At 33.8% G+C, this 17,541-nt stretch overlaps 2 protein-coding genes across 2 annotated transcripts; one reads left to right on the top strand and one right to left on the bottom strand.

Moving 5' to 3' along the window:
- Positions 1-5,414: 5,414 nt before the first annotated feature.
- On the top strand, positions 5,415-6,932 carry LOC112038107 (organic cation/carnitine transporter 2). The gene has a single exon (XM_065762048.1). The coding sequence runs from the start codon at positions 5,415-5,417 to the stop codon at positions 6,930-6,932; it is 1,518 nt and encodes a 505-aa protein (XP_065618120.1).
- A 7,014-nt stretch (positions 6,933-13,946) lies between these two features.
- Positions 13,947-17,080, bottom strand: LOC111996982 (uncharacterized). Its single transcript, XM_065762065.1, has 5 exons — positions 17,021-17,080; positions 16,737-16,829; positions 16,553-16,654; positions 15,234-15,408; positions 13,947-15,046 (listed from the first exon to the last, which is right to left on the bottom strand). Exons 1-5 carry the CDS (start codon positions 17,051-17,053, stop codon positions 14,220-14,222), a joined length of 1,230 nt encoding a protein of 409 aa, XP_065618137.1. The 5' UTR covers positions 17,054-17,080; the 3' UTR covers positions 13,947-14,219.
- Positions 17,081-17,541: the final 461 nt, after the last annotated feature.

Here is a 17,541-nt window from a genome sequence, read left to right on the forward strand (position 1 = left end):
AAAAAAAAAAAAAAAAAAACAAAAACAAAAACATAGCTCTCCCCCTACTTGTGCAATGGACAGGTCAAGATCACAGCCTCATTTTTAATTAATTTTTTACTTGTTTCATATGGATATGCATTTTAGTACAAGTTTATTATCATTAGTTAGCGTGTTAGTATTGTATAATTTATTTCAGTTGGATTATTTTTATCTAAAAATAAGTTGGGTAAGAGGTGTAAATGAATTTAAAAAGGTGAGGTCTTAAAAACTCTTTAATAAATGCAAGAAGATATTACACCATATATACATACACTTGTTCCGTGTATATATCATTTGAGCTGGGAGATAATTATCTTGGTGAATCCAATTAATGCTAGAAGACAGAAATTGTTGGCTGCATGTGTTAATGAGGCTGCCTTTGTCATGGATAGATTTTATTTTATTTTATTTTTTTTAAGAATACTAAGTATTTTAATACACACATATATGGGGAGAGGGGAGGAAAATGTTAGTTCATGGGTTGGAGGGAAACTTTTAATAAATCAAAACTAGACAAACGGAATAAATGTTATTGGCAGAGGGATAAATTATAATTGAATTTTAGGAATAGACAAAGAGAAGGTTTAGGGATAATTATCCTCTTTGCCAGTCATCATGTTCAGAGGAGTGTGTGGCCTAAACAAAGCAAAAATTATTGATCTTAGGACAGAGTTGACATTCTATAGTATCAAGTTCAAATTTTGTGTTTGTTTCTCAAAAATAAAATAAAAGGGTTCAAACTTAGTGTTCAATATTTTTGAATAGAAGATATTGACTCATAAAGACCTTGTCAAAATACATTAATAATATTGATGATGCTTGAGATCGTTAGTCGAATTCTTTGTCTAGATTGTCTAGAAGACCAAATGAAACATGAAATAAAATAAGGAAGGTAGATTGTAGGGTAGTGACACCAGGATGGTGTTGGCCAAAGGTCCTTCAATAATAGAGTCAAATAGCAGGAACTGTAACGTCTTAAATAGTTAATGGCTAGCTAGCTAGAACATTATTCTATAAATATTAGATCCAACCAATGTTTTTATTTTTTATTATTTATTTATTTATTATTATAAATTTTTAATTTATAATGTCTGCTTATGATGGTTGTGCTATTTATCATGAAGGCAACAATCAACTTTTTGTGTAATTGTTGTATTACTAGAACCTACGATCCAACAAAATTTTAAAAAACTGTAATCGATCTTTCTAAGATTAAATGACACATTAGTTATTCATATCCATTTTGATATGTCACATTCATATTCATAATTGAAGCGATAATGTCTATATTTAAATACATAAAAGTGAATGCTATGAAAGAGACGTGGAATTAAGAAGAATCAAACAACTAAAAAGCATTTATTCAATCACATTTATGTCACTCCAATATTTTCCTTTTGCCCTTTTCATAAACATATTTCCATATTGCGATTCAACACCACTTCGAAGGACCCACGTTGTGGCCAAGGCTCCCCTGAAGTAAAAAGAACATTTAGTTTGGGGATGGAGGAGAGGGAAGAAAAAAAAAAAAAAAAAAACAAAAACAAAAACATAGCTCTCCCCCTACTTGTGCAATGGACAGGTCAAGATCACAGCCTCATTTTTAATTAATTTTTTACTTGTTTCATATGGATATGCATTTTAGTACAAGTTTATTATCATTAGTTAGCGTGTTAGTATTGTATAATTTATTTCAGTTGGATTATTTTTATCTAAAAATAAGTTGGGTAAGAGGTGTAAATGAATTTAAAAAGGTGAGGTCTTAAAAACTCTTTAATAAATGCAAGAAAATATTACACCATATATACATACACTTGTTCTGTGTATATATCATTTGAGCTGGGAGATAATTATCTTGGTGAATCCAATTAATGCTAGAAGATAGAAATTGTCGGCTGCATGTGTTAATGAGGCTGCCTTTGTCATGGATAGATTTTATTTTATTTTATTTTATTTTATTTTTTTTAAGAATACTAAGTATTTTAATACACACATATACGGGGAGAGGGGAGGAAAATGTTAGTTCATGGGTTGGAGGGAAACTTTTAATAAATCAAAATTAGACAAACGGAATAAATGTTATTGGCGGAGGGATAAATTATAATTGAATTTTAGGAATAGACAAAGAGAAGGTTTAGGGATAATTATCCTCTTTGCCAGTCATCATGTTCAGAGGAGTGTGTGGCCTAAACAAAGCAAAAACTATTGATCTTAGGACAGAGTTGACATTCTATAGTATCAAGTTCAAATTTTGTGTTTGTTTCTCAAAAATAAAATAAAAGGGTTCAAACTTAGTGTTCAATATTTTTGAATAGAAGATATTGACTCATAAAGACCTTGTCAAAATACATTAATAATATTGATGATGCTTGAGATCGTTAGTCGAATTCTTTGTCTAGATTGTCTAGAAGACCAAATGAAACATGAAATAAAATAAGGAAGGTAGATTGTAGGGTAGTGACACCAGGATGGTGTTGGCCAAAGGTCCTTCAATAATAGAGTCAAATAGCAGGAACTGTAACGTCTTAAATAGTTAATGGCTAGCTAGCTAGAACATTATTCTATAAATATTAGATCCAACCAATGTTTTTATTTTTTATTATTTATTTATTTATTATTGTAGGGACTTAATTTGGATTTGACCCTGAGTATGAATGGGTTTTCAGCCCAACAAGCCCAAACAATAAATTTGTAGAGAGTGGATTGAAGGTTTAGGCGCTGGCCGTCGTTCACCAAGCATGAACTCTCTTTTATTAAAAAATACTTAGAGTTAATTTACAACTGGGGGGCCGAGGAACCCCTTTTGTTCTCCTTCTTTCCCCCTCCCTTTTTTACTTTACTTGCTTTTCTTATATAGTCTTCATCTTCCTATCTCCTTCTTCCATCTGTTGATCATCCATTCGCCTCTCTTCTGGCCGTCCGTCCCATCAGAGGCCTTATCAGTACTCAAGTGGTTCACTCTGATCAACGTTGCCCTGCTAAGGGGTTATATCCCCATTAATGCGGCCAGAGGGGTTAGGTAAATGCATTAAGTGTGAGGGTGACAGCTTACTTTGGGCCTGGTCTTTCCCAAAAATCATCATTGTCATGCCGAGGACGAGGAGGTCCTCGGCGTGGATCCGGAAAAGAGGCTTTCCCCAATTTAGCCTTGAATGGTCAATATTCCTCGGCGTGGGCCTTGGGCCTGCTACACGATGGGCCGAGTCTATCAGGCCCACGGGCCCCACAATTATTATAAAGTTTTAATTTATAACGTATGCTTATGATGGTTGTGCTATTTATCCAAACGAAGGCAACAATCAACTTTTTGTGTAACTGTTGTATTACTAGAACCTACGATCCAACAAAATTTTAAAAAACTGTAATCGATCTTTCTAAGATTAAATTACATATTAGTTATTCATATCCATTTTGATATTTCACATTCATATTCATAATTGAAGCCATAATGTCTATATTTAAATACATAAAAGTGAATGCTATGAAAGAGACGTGGAATTAAGAAGAATCAAACAACTAAAAAGCATTTATTCAATCACATTTATGTCACTCCAATATTTTCCTTTTGCCCTTTTCATAAACATAGTTCCATATTGCGATTCAACACCACTTCGAAGGACCCACGTTGTGGCCAAGGCTCCCCTGAAGTTAAAAAAAAAAAAAAAAAAAAAAAAAAAAAAAGGGGTTATGCTCGGCCTAATTTGATTTGGGCCAAAGAAAATTTGACTTGGGAGTTGTCCCCACTCAAAAACAAAATTTTACCAATTAGAAAAAATTAGCCTAATTAACAAAAGAAAAATGCTACTTCACATACATTTCATAAATATATTTTAGATAACAGGTTGTTATTGTTATAATTGGCAGTATTAACAAGAACTTACCAAAAAAGTCCAAGTTTCCTATTCAAAAGCAAGTAATTCTTAGGTAATCTTGACCCCTAGAGTACGGACAATGATATTTCCTCTTTTCATATTCATGGTGAGGTTATCATCATGAATGTCAGAGGAGGAAGTACAATTTTTCCATAATCGGAAGTACCTAAGAATTTTTCCTTTTCCTCTTCTCATATTCATGGTGGAGTTCACTCATTAAAGTCGTGGTGAGGTTCATCATGAATGTCAGAGAGGGAGCACAATTTTTTCATAATCCGAAAGTACCTAAGAATTTCCTTTTAAAGGAAGATGAGTGCTTCATCGATCCTCTCTCCTCTCTCTCTTTGAGTTCTCTCTCCTGAAGCCATTCGCCGTAGCCAAAGCTCTGTAGTAATCTCTCTCTCTCTCTCTACCTCCACCCAAACAAACCACCACCCCCCTGCCGATCTCATTAAAAACAATTGGAAACTTTGTAATTGTCAATTTCTTTACATTTTTGTTTAGTATTTGAAATATATATTATAAATAAAATTTATAATATATTACTGTGTAGTGTGTGTGTATATAATATATATATGATACTATTGTTTATATTGTATATTAATATATTTCTCGTTGAGATTTGCTAAATTATTTAATTTTATCTAACTGTATTTGCCACATCGGAAAAAAAAAAAAAACTGTATTTGCTTGGTAGTTAACACTTACTGTTCATTCAATCTTAATCCTTTGTCCTAAAGATTGAAACTTAAGATAATGAATCCCTTAAAAAGGCTTGTAGATTATATGAACTTAAGAAAATGAATATATATAAGTATAAATTGTTCCCTTAGAACATGGTCCTAAATTTCTATAATTAATATGAGATTATACCGGCGTATGAGATGAAAATATAAATTTAAGGAATTGTGTAACTGTGCATATAGAAATAGATATAGTCATATAGCTATAAAATTTAGTTATAGACTCAATTATAAATGATTTTATTTCCATGAAAAAAAGGTTAGACAACTTTTTTACTTAAGAATTTTATTATATTTAGCTTGTCCCCCCAGAAGAAATTCTTGGCTCTATCACTGTTTATTTTTTTGTTGTTTAGCATTGATTGGTTGGTTTATTTTTCTCTTGACAAAAGTATATCCTATTTGCAATGGTGTGTGTATAAATATATTGTTTTTTATTTGTTTTGCCAGAATAGAATAATTTATTTGGTTTGTTGTTTAGTGTTTGTGGTGACTTATTTGTTATGACATGCGATGCAATTTATTTAAATTTATTAAGCTGAATAGTTTTAGTTAAAATGAAATATTTGGTTACCTGTTTGGTCATAGCTGTGATATAATTTATTTATTTATTAAATTTGAAATATTTTTGGAGTTAAAATGAGTAAAGAAAAATTGACTTATAAATAATATCCAAATGCAGGTTAAATGACACAAGACCATCAGTACTTGAAGTGATAGATCTACAAGCCCAAGTCATCAAAGCTTTATGGAAATATCAACTATAACCCATAATCTCATGGGGACTAACTCTGCCGACCAAGAGAATCCAGGACTCAACCAAGTCCTTCCTCCCTTGTCTCTTGATGAGACAATTGAACAAATTTTAGGAGGTTTTGGGTGGTCTCAACTCATTCAAGCCATTCTTGTATCAGTCCCATCTTTATTTGATGCACAACAAACATTTATAAGCATCTTTACTGATGCAGAGCCAAATTGGCGTTGCAACTTCAACACAACATGCAACTCAAACTCCAATATCTGCCAACTCCCAAAAAGTGCATGGTCTTGGAATGAACCTTCTCACAAGACAATCATATCGGAGTGGGGTCTCGAATGTTCTAGTTCATTCATCACAGGGCTTCCTGCTTCATCTTTCTTCGTAGGCAGCATAGTTGGTGGATTAAGTCTTGCTACACTTGGCGACATCCGTCTTGGTAGGAAGAACTTGCTTTACCTCTCATGCCTAATAATGTGCCTTACCTCGCTTTTCACGGCATTCTCGATTAACATTTGGATGTACTCGACCTTGAGACTTTTAAGCGGGTTTGGCCGTGGATCAATTATAACATGCATTTTTATTTTGTTAACCGAGAGAGTGGGAAGACAGTGGCGTGGACAAATAGGGGCAATGACATTTGTCTTGTCTTCATTCGGGATATTATCTTTACCAGCTGCGGCCTATTTGAACAGAGGTTCATCATGGAGAATTCTTTATCTCTGTAGTTCTATTCCAGCAATCTCATACTGTATCATTACTTATTACTTTGTGTATGAGTCTCCTAGATGGCTTTTCATGGAAGGACGTGACATAGAAGCCAAAGCAGTATTGAGAAAACTTGCATCTATAGAAGGCAATAGTTTAGACTTAGACCTATCTAGCATTCATCTTGGGCAAGAAATATCAACAAGTAATCCTTACAAATTGATGAAGGACTTATTTAAGAGAAGATGGGCATTGCGACGGATACTAGCAACTATGGTACTTGGTTTTGGCATTGGATTAGTATACTTTGGCATGTTCTTCGGTGTAAGAAATTTAGGTTTCAACCTCTATTTGGGTGTCATGTTTAATGCCTTATTGTTAATACCTACAAATTTAGTAACCTTGTTCTTTATAGCAAGATGGAGAAGGAAAGGTTCATTGTTTGCCTTATGTATAATAAGTGGCATATGCAGCATAATGTGTGTTGTAGTAGGCAGTAGTAGAGAAGGCATACAGATCGGGCTAGAACTAGCATCTTTATTCTGCACCGCTTTGGCATTAAATGTGTTGATGGTATTCACAATTGAATTGTTTCCAACTACTGTGAGGAACTCGGCCTCAACTTTGGTCAGGCAAGCAACTGTCCTTGGTTCAGCGTTTGTTCCGATATTGACTTCAGGAGGGAAGAGAAATGGATTTGTATCGTTTGGAACTTTTGGATTGACAATATTATTGTGTAGTTTCATTGTGATCATTTTGACAGAGACAAAGGATAAAAATCTTTGTAACACCATGGATGAACAAGAGCATGTCAATAATATAATTGTGTAAATGTTGTGTAAGTAGCACTACTCTTAAAATATTTAATTTTATAATAAAGAAAAAAATGTTTCAATTTTTTGCTCATTTGTTAAAAAATTATAAATTTTCTCTCTAAAACTTTGACTTATTTTTCCGTTGACAGCAAAAAGAAGTTATTTTTCCTTATACTTTTCTTCTTCATAAAAAAAAAATTACATTATTGTTACAACCAATAGATCTCAATTTATATATGTGATTCTTTCCTCATTCTCTTTCTATCTCTTTTTCCTGCTTCTATGATTTCTTAGCTTTTCTTTCTGTTTGATGAAGTAGTTTGATAAATGTTCTATAAATTTCCAAGTTCAATAAGTCTTTTAGTACTTGCTTCAATTCCAAGAGAGTAACCATGCGTATGGCTAAAAAACTATACACTTCAAAAGAAAAAACTTACATTCTTTTTCTTAGTTTTATATTTACTCTCAGTTCTGTTGGGAAATTTAGACTTCGATTGATAGAATTAACAACTTTTAAACCCAAGTTGTTAATTAGATTTATTATGAATAAACCTTGTTAAAACAAACAAATATCAATATCATGTCAATATCATGTATAGTGGAATAATAAATAAGATAAGATATGATGGCTTACGAAATCCAATGAAACAAAATAGTTTGACAGTAAAAAACCTGGAGGGAACTTTCTTGAAAAGCAATTCACTATAATAAAGAGAAGTTTCAGATCTAGTACAAAATATTTGTTCTTAGACTCTACAATTCCCGTAGATGAACTTACAATAGAAACCTTTTACCGTTTTAGAATCTTTGAACTATTCAATAAATGAACGCCACCCTTTTGTACGAATTCCAATATATGACTAACTAATGATGCATGGAACTTAATACGTGACTAACTCACCAATTTTAAGAAGATTGTTGACTGCAAAATTCTTTACTTCATCAATAATGAAGATCATGAAATACTTAGTTACAAAACCCTAAGGCACAAAAGATGCAATAATTTTTTACAGAGAGAATAAGGCATTAAGTCATTTTCTGCATGTGTTCTTTATGTATGGTCACTCAATACATATGTGACGGCCTTTAAAATAAGCCTTATATAAGGTTGCGAGAAAAGAAACCCTACACATACAGGTCAGTTAGAGCCAAAAATCAGATCTGGAAATTCTAATTTCGTAGATTTCGATAGATTAAGCTTCTGTTGAGCTTCTGTCAAGCTTCGTTCTTAAATCTCAATGATACTATTTCTGTCGAGATATTTGTCGAGTTTTAATAAATAAATTTTCTTCACTTGTTTCTTGGTCCAATCTTTATGATTTTAATACTTGACTTGAACAACATGTTTCTTGAAGTATTAAACCCATCCTAGATCTACCAAATTACAAGTAAAGTGCCTTTTGTCAAAAGATTAGCCAATTACATAAAATATGTCCCTAACAAGTCCTACTCCTAAGTATGTTACTATTCTTCTTTATCATATATTTTTATTTCATCGATATTACATATAAATATAACGAGTTATTATGCATTCGATGGTTGTTGTCTTACTAATTTATAAAGTATTAAATAACATTTTTAGACTATTATTAGATATAATTGTATTAAATGCTAAATTGTATTTAGAATACTATTTTAGATTATTGTATACAATAAATAAAGTTGTATATACAGCAAAATAAATAAATTCATTTTATTTTTTAATTGCCCCCTTGACAAATTCCTAACCACTTTGACCCTCCTTAAAAAAAGTCCTAGAGCCACTTCTGCATCTGAGGGTCCGCTTTATCAAACACTAGTTGAAATTCTGCAGCCGGGAGTTTCGCTTAGGATTGATCACAAGGAAAGCATATTCATGAGCAAGTGTGCGAAATGGTATTACGTAAGGAACTAACCAAGCGCCAGCTTAGATTGACCATGGAACAGTGGTGTACGTAGAATCAAGAAGATTTGATATTTGCTTTGGTTTCCTGATATTCCGATGTATACAACGTTAGCTATTGTGTTTGTATTCATGGTAATTACTTTGTACCAGTAGATTGAGAGAATTTGTGTTTTTCTTAAAACAAATAAAAGTTGCCATTCCTCGTACACATGGATATTTGTATGAGATTGGAATATGCCTACCTTGGATTAAGAATTTTGGGAATCAATTAATGGGGACGCCATGCAGTTATTGAAGTCATTGTTGAGCTGTAATATGCCTAATAATTAAACAATTAAATAAAAGCTAAAACATGAAAGGTACGTAGCACAATTTAATGTCATAGGGCACAAGACCATCATTATTTAAATGGTAGCTCTACAAGCCAAGAGATATTAAAGTTGTACGTAGTACAATTACAATATGGCCTTAACAAATATAAGCGAAAACCTCACAGAGACTCACTCAGCTGAGCAAAAGACTCTGGGGACTAAACAAGTCCTTCCTTCATTGTCTCTAGATGAAACCATTGAGCAAATTATAGAAGGTTTTGGGTGGTCTCAGTTCTGGCAAGCCCTCCTTGTATCAGTCCCAACGCTCATTGATGCACAACAAACATTTATCAGCATCTTTGCTGATGCTCATCCAAAATGGCACTGCAACGTGAACACAACATGCTGCCCAAAGTCCAATATTTGCCAACTCCCAAAAGGTGCTTGGTCTTGGGTTGATTCTTCTCACAAGACAATCATATGAGAGTGGGGTCTCGAATGTGCAAGTTCATTCATCATAGGCCTTCCTGCTTCATCCTTCTTCTTAGGATGCCTAATTGGTGGATTCACTCTTGCTATATTTGGTGACTTCTGGCTTGGTAGGAAGAAATTGCTTTACCTCTCATGTCTAACAATGTGCTTAGCCTCGCTTCTCACAGCCTTCTCGGTGAACATATGGATGTACTTAGCCTTGAGACTTATAAGCGGCTTTGGTCGCGCACCAATTATATCATGCTCTCTTATTTTGTTAACAGAGAGAGTGGGAAAAAGGTGGCGTGGCCAAATAGGTTCGATCGGATTTTTCTCTTATACAGTTGGGTTAATGTCCTTATCAGCTATAGCATATCTGAATAGAGGTTCATCATGGAGAAGACTCTATCTCTACACTTCTATTCCATCATATCTTTCTGTATCATGACTTACTTCTTTGTCTATGAGTCTCCTAGGTGGCTTTTCATGCAAGGGCGTGACAAAGAAGCTGTTGATGTATTGAGAGAAATTGCATCTATACCAGTCAAGAGTTTAGACTTGTACACATCCAACATTCCCCTCAGGAAGGAAGTATCAAAGGTTAATAATCCTTGCAAAGTGATGAAAGACTTATGCAATAGAGGATGGGCTTTAAAACGGATATTGGCAAGTATGGCACTTGGGTTAGGCATTGGAGTGGCATTCTTTGGCATGTTATTCGGGGAAGGAAATTTGGGTTTCAACATCTATTTGAGCGTCGTATTTAATGCCTCAATGTTGATGCCTTCAAATTTACTATCCTTGGTCTTTATCGAAAGATGGAATAGGAGAGGTTCATTGTTTGTCTCTTGTATAGCAAGTGCCATATTCAGCATACTCTGTGTTGTTTTGGGCCGTAGTAGAGAGGGCATACAGATTGGGTTAGAACTAGCATCTTTATTTTGCTCATGTTTGCGTATAATGTGTGGCTGATATACACAACCGAGTTGTTTCCAACAGGTGTGAGGAGCTTGGCCACATCTCTGGCTAGGCAAGCAGTTGTGCTTGGTACAGTGTTTGATCCATTATTGACTTCAGCAGGGAGAAGAAATGAGTTCCTATCTTTTAGGATTTTTGGATTGGCAATATTTTTGTGTGGGTTCTTTCTAATCATTTTGCCAGAGACAAAAGGTAAAGCTCTTTGTAACACCATGGATGAACAAGAGCAAAAAGATAGCATAATCGTTTGAACTTATATTACATATGATATATAACACCATGGAGACAGTAGCTTATTTTACATAGCATTTATAGGTGTTAAGTGCGTCTTTGTAAGGTGGAAAGATGAAATAATTTGGTGTTTGCATTTCCTTCATATAAGACCAGTGTATACGTGATTTAATTTCATAAATGAAATTCTTGTTCAAGAATAGTGTTATACTGTTTTTATAAGTTGTGTTTCCAAATGTTTGTAAATCGTTGAAAATGACTGAATAAAGTTCTTTGGATTCAATTTAATCTAGCTGAAATTATGCACTTTTTTATTATTATTATAATAATTCTGTATAAGTTATATTTTTTAATAAATATGCATTAGGGTCAGAAGGTGATGAATTTAATTAAATGGGACCAACGCATAGAAACCATTGAGAATAATGTCATATCCATAAGCCGCATAAATTCAAATAAAAACATACGTGTGAGTCTGGTGATGTGTGACTCTGTGTTAAGTAGTAAAGGATAGTTGTTAGAGATAGTTCGAAGTAGTATGTAATGCTAATGCTTGAGGAGAAAATAATGTGCAGCATTCATTGGCTAAGCCTCTGTGACTCTGTCTATTCTTTCACTTATGCGTTGTATTCAAAGTAACCTAAAGCTAGTCCAAGTATGTCGAGGACCTTTAAAACTTAGGTCTACTAATCTATGAGCAGGATTCTCAAAAATAAAAAATAAAAATAAAAATAAAAAATATCTACGAGCATGGCATAGTAAGAAAATTTTCTTAAAGGAGGCCAAGCCAAATGTATGACTCTCTATATAAATGCGTATGATTTTATTTTTGAAAAACAACAAAAATTATATTTTTTTACTAACTTGTACCATGCTCCAAATTAATGACTTATATATGACAAAAAAGTCAATATTAAAAAGAAAATAAAGGAGACAACAATATATTGAAGAGTATTTATACTTTTTTTTTTAAATGAAAGGGGCCATTACCTAAAATTTACTCAATATTTTACATTTTAACATTAAATAGAGGGGAGGGGCATATTTGGAAAATCCCCTTTTTTTTGGGGGGGGGGGGGGGGGGGGCGGTGGCCCTTTAAAAGCAGAGAACTTAGATATTGACAATAAACATGCACCAAGTTTTTACAAGAGATGTGCTATGTATGTTACATTTTTATAACAAATTCTAGATGTCACGTGAAAACTTATGTTTGTGTGCAATAGTTTCACAATAGAAGAGTTCGTGGATTTGGAGTTGCATGTGATCAAGTGAGCAAGTACTACATGAGATAGCAGTAAATTTAGTATTAAGTCCATTGTATAAACTTTCATTCTATTAGTGAAATGTTTCATTGAGGATTGTTTAGATTAAATTCTCTCCAAGATTTTTACGTTAAAACTTTAACCACAATTTCGAAAGTTTTCCTGAGTCATCATTCCTGGTGTTCATGTGATCTATGCTTGTTTGATGTTTAATTTATTCAAATCTATTGCATAATTAATTTAATTAATTATTGAGTTAATATTTGATAAAATCTGAGGCAATTGAGTCTAAAACCCTAAAAATCCTTCAATCCCTAATTATCTAATTATTAAAATAAATATATTACCTGAGAAAACAAAAAGTGCAATGGCCTTGTGGTTACTAAATATTAATTATTAGTAGAAGACAAATGCAATAGGTGATCTAGGGCTACGTAAAACCAATTTTATTTATTCTTATATAACTTCTTTCTTTTCTTTTCTTTTCTTTTTTCCTTTTTTAATTCCTTAAATAGAATGGATGAGAGAGACAATCAACAATAACTACCCCTATTTTGGCATAATCATACTAACTCTTTTTTTTTCTTCGAATAATCATAGTAAGTATTAGTAACTCTTCTATATGTTAATGAACCAATATCTTTATATATATATATATATATGTATGTATGTATGTATGCATATATATATATATATATATTATTTCTTAGTCTTGAGTTAGTAGACTGAGGTGATCTATTTCATCTCGATTTTGGTTGTCCTTTGGAAACATATTACAGCATAGTTTGTATTTGATATTGATCTTATTTCAATAGGTTATTACTGGTGCTGATGATTCATCACTCTATGGGTGGGTACCCTATAAGGTTTAAGGTTGACAAATTCCATGAAAAAATAATATTAATTGAGTCTCTAATGTGTCATTAAGAGTTCAAAATTACAAGTCCAAGATGCAGCTCAAAGAAGATATAAATTTAAGATTTTGATGGCTCTTCCATCGATTGAACAAAGTGTCATCAACAACCTTTCGATCAAAGCTCAAAAGATTGAAAGAAGATTCTTGACACACTACAAAAAATGCAGGTTATAGCCACATTTTTAAAATGCGGCTGTAGCTCCTAAAAACGTGTTTATAAGTTTATTTGGTCTATAGCCACATTTTTAGATTGGTATTAGAATGCAGGTACACTCTTGTAGGATTTATATATTGAGTGTGATCTTTGACCCCCTATTATCATTGATGAACTAAAGTGTTTTAATGTTCATAACCATGAAAATAATGTTTAAGAACACTAATGATGTAGATGATTTCAAAAGTAATTGTCATAAGCTTTTAGGGAGTGTCCTAGGTATTAGAAAAACTGCTAAAAATTCATTGGATAAATTAAAAAAGGGGCCAAACTTGAAATACTATTCTCAAGCTTTCTTCATAACTAAAGTATATTTTTACGGTTCTTGTATCATATGAGGTTAAGGAAAGGAAAATATATTGGAAGAAATGGTCAAAATTGTGTACTTCATAACTAAAAGGGGTCTTGGCTTTCATGACCTTCATGCTTTTAACTAGGCTATGTTGGCTAAACAAGGGTGGATGCTTCTACATCACACCAATTCCTTATTTTATAGGGTTTTTAATGCCTAGATTTAAGTTTCTCTCATGCTATACTAGGTCGCAACCCTTCATAATACATGTNGAAAAAGTGTCTAGAAATACATATAATGTTGTTTAAAAAATGAACATATGTATTTGAATGGGTATACCAAACGAGGAGTTTCCATAGTTTCATTTTTGGAGAGAAAATTTCAAGGTTGCAACCTCCACTCAATATTTAAATACCAATACGCTATTGCATTATTGTAATAACCCTTCAAGCACTATAAAAAAAAAAAATAATGGGAAACAACTACTTCTCATATGCCATGTGCATAACATAAAAATCTATACAAATTAAATTTTCATTTTTCTCATTTTCTTTTCAGCCAAATATAAGGAAATTTACATCAATTTTCGTCCTTCAACTAATTTCTTCTCTATCCTATCACTTTTGAATCATTGCTATTCTTTCTATCCTTCCAGTTTTTCTTACCTCCCACTTTTTATCATCTATCCTCCCTACCAAATGCTCTTTCTATCCTCTCCCTAGCAAATGAGGTTAGGCTTTCTCTACTTATCTAGCTCCTTGAGCAACTTTGCTATTCCCTCTGGCAATGGAGCTGGTGTCAGTTGCACTAGATCGATTTCCTCATCATTGCTAATCCAGCCATGGTAAGGTCGCCTCCTTCGGGTAGGACGAATATCTGGTAGTGGTGATTGGTTCGCATGTGGAGGTGACTGAGCAAAACTTTTCCCAATTGTTGCAGCACCACCAGAACTTGCTGCTAGTGGTGGTGGGAGATAACGCATACTATTTGAAATATGTGGATGTGGCTGGGCAAGATTTTTCCCAAGAGTTTCAGCACCACCAGAATTTGCTTCCAGTGGCCGTGGGAGATAGCGCATACCATCTGCAAAATGTGGAGGTGATTGGGCAAGACTGTTCCCAAGAGTTTCAGCCCCACCAGAATTTGCTGCCGGTGGCCATGGGAGATAACGCATACCATCTGCAATGCGTGGATGTGACTGGCCAAGACTGTTCTCAAGATTTTCAGCCCCACCAGATCTTGCTGCTGGTGGCCGTGGGAGATAATGCATACTATCTGCAATATGTGGAGGTGATTGGCCAAGACTGTTCCCAAGAGTTTCAGCACCACCAGAACTTGCTGGAGGTGCTGGTGGTGGTGGGAGATAAATCAAACCATCTGCAATATGTGGAGGTGACCGGGCAAGACTATTCCCAAAAGTTTCAGAACCACCAGAACTTGCTGCCGGTGGTGGTGGGAGATAACGCATACCATCCGCAATAGGTGGAGGTGACTGGGCAAGACTGTTCCCAAGAGCTTCAGCACCACCAGAACTTGCTGCCGGTGTTGGTGGGAGATAACGCATACCATCTGCAATATAAGAGCATACATAACATGATTAAAGTAGCAGAGAAGTTCTCCTGCAATTTATTTATGGATCAACCAAACATAAACCTTTTGGTTAAATGTTCTTGAATTTATATGTTGATTGTTAGAAAAAGAAAGCAATTGAGTAAAATATTATTTCATAAGCTGTAAATGAATAAAAGCTGATTACGAGATTCATGTGCAGTGTTTGGAGCCTCATTAGGCTGTGAGGCTGAGTCCAAAACCTGGTTAGTTAGCAACATAGCATCTGTGGCCCCTGAGTTGGAGCAAGTAGGTATGGATGCCCCAACAGCTGAAGATTCTCTATCATCTGCATCTCCCGGATTATGTTGAGGAGAATCATCCTTCAAGAATAATTGGGAAATGAAATTAATATTATTTTTATTAATTTGATTAGTAATATTGTGAAGGTTCAAACTAGCTTCATGACTACATTGCACAATTAATTCCTCTCGTGCAAGGTATAAACTAGCAAGAGCCAAACTGTAGCTAATTATAAGATAAATACTATGTAGAAGTGCCAATGAACTCTAGCTCAAATTACACTTCCACTTCCCATAATATTGAGATGGCGAATGAGATTTTCAGTTCAAGACTCACTATATGACTGTAGATATTACCAACAAATATATTATTATCACAGAAGTTCAACTAATGAACCACAAAATTGGGGGGGGGGGGGGGGGGAGGGGGGTTGGTGTTGTTGAGGCCTTGAGGGTTTTCTTCTACAAGGGAGGAGTGAATCAAGTTATATCTCAAATTATGACCTCTTTTTTTATAACAGACTCACCAGCGCCACTTAAAAATTTGCAGCTGTAAATTGGGAAACAACTAGTATGCATTCCTAGTTTTTGACAGAATAAATGAAATAATGAACACGGCTTGCCCAAGGCACGGTGATGTAGTTCTAACTCCTAAGTGAACATTTAGTGCTATACTCCATTTCCAGATATTGTTGAAAAAGATACAGCTTCAATGCTTCATTAGTTTGTTTCTGAAAGGCATAGGCACGTCTCACAGAATTGCAACCCCCAATGGAATAAGAGCCAACCAACAACAAAATTATTGTATGTTTCTTTTTTTACAAGTGAAATCGTGGAATGAAATTAATTTCAGGACTCTAGAAATGCAACTGCTAAAAATCTTTTGGGGGTAATTCATAAGATAACCACTAAACTGGTTTGATTGTTCAGTTTTCTCTCACTTTGCTGCATTTCTACGTATAGATGCTATGTTCACTGAAATGGACACATTAGCATAATGCCTACGTACAACTTCCCTCCATTAAACCACATATGTCTGGGCTCAAATAAAGGTGGATGACACTGATTTTCCAAGAAAATTATATTTCATTTTGTTCTTTCATTTTTTTTTTCCTAACACTAAGATATCAAGCATAAAAGAAATAACATGTCTTAATGAGTTGTAATTCAAATTGCATGTAATAATAAAAGGAATCAAAACAAAAAACAAAAAATTAAATTTTACCTCCTGATCTTGTGGAGCATTTGTTTTTTCAAGTAATGTTTCAAGAAGGACAGAGTAAGAAGAATCTTCAATAAAGACCCATCCTTCATTTCCACCATAAACCTGAGCCAAAACCCAGAAACCCACTATTGTTTTTTGCTTTCAAAAACACATTGAAACATAGAAAAAACAAAAGCTGACCCACATTGAGTAGCTCTCCTACGGTGAGTTCGACCAAATCCTGAGGAAATCCATAGGGGCGCATGGCGTCAAGAGCTGCAGCCAGACGAATATCTTTCTGCAAAACAAAGTGTGTGTGAGAATATGGCGGAAAATAACATGGGAAAGAGACATAATTTTTAGTTTTTAATAATACAATGTGGGATTGTGTTTGTGTCCAAGAATTTAATTTGAAGAGAAGAAAATACGAGAGAGAGAGAGAGAGAGAGAGAGAGAGAAATGAGAGGGAAAAGAACAAAAAGATTGAACCTTTCTTGGACGACCTCTTGGTCTTGAAGCCATTGATGATCTCTCTCTCAATTTATTTATTTATTTTTTTTTTTTTTTTTTTTTTTTTGGGTTCGAAAGAGTAATGATACAGACACAACAATTTTCAAAAAAAAAAAAAAACAATTTTCAAAAGAACTCAACTCACAATTAATGGGAAGTTATAAAAAAAATGTATGAATTTTTTTTTCTCTTTGGAGTTTGAAAGAGTAATGATACAAACACAGCAATTTTCAAAAGACCTCGACTCACAATTAATGACAATTTATGAAAAAAATTGTATGAAAAATGTGTGCAGTGATGTAGCAAAGTTCAACCTAGGTACTAGTCAAACAAGTCAAAAAAGAAAAACAAAGTAATTCGGTATTATTAAAGTGGCAAATTATTATTGATCGGAAAAATAAAATATTTATTTGAAGTGGGCTAATTAAAAATAAAAAATTAGTAAAAGTTTACTAACTAAAAATTTGAGTTGGTTGTGCAAGGAATTTGAGGTTGTTGCG

Source organism: Quercus suber, unplaced genomic scaffold (genome assembly GCF_002906115.3).
Source record: "Quercus suber isolate HL8 unplaced genomic scaffold, Cork oak 2.0 scaffold_440, whole genome shotgun sequence".
In the NCBI taxonomy this organism is placed as follows: Eukaryota; Viridiplantae; Streptophyta; class Magnoliopsida; order Fagales; family Fagaceae; genus Quercus; species Quercus suber.

Excerpts from the sequence above, each read along its gene's own strand:
- LOC112038107 (XM_065762048.1), top strand. The coding sequence starts at position 5,415 with ATGGGGACTAACTCTGCCGACCAAGAGAATCCAGGACTCAACCAAGTC.
- LOC111996982 (XM_065762065.1), bottom strand. The coding sequence starts at position 17,053 with ATGGCTTCAAGACCAAGAGGTCGTCCAAGAAAG. Across the intron at positions 16,655-16,736 it reads CCGTAGGAGAGCTACTCAAT|GTTTATGGTGGAAATGAAGG; the intron begins GTGGGTCAGCTT and ends GTTTTGGCTCAG. Across the intron at positions 15,409-16,552 it reads ATGCTCCACAAGATCAGGAG|GATGATTCTCCTCAACATAA; the intron begins GTAAAATTTAAT and ends TTATTCTTGAAG.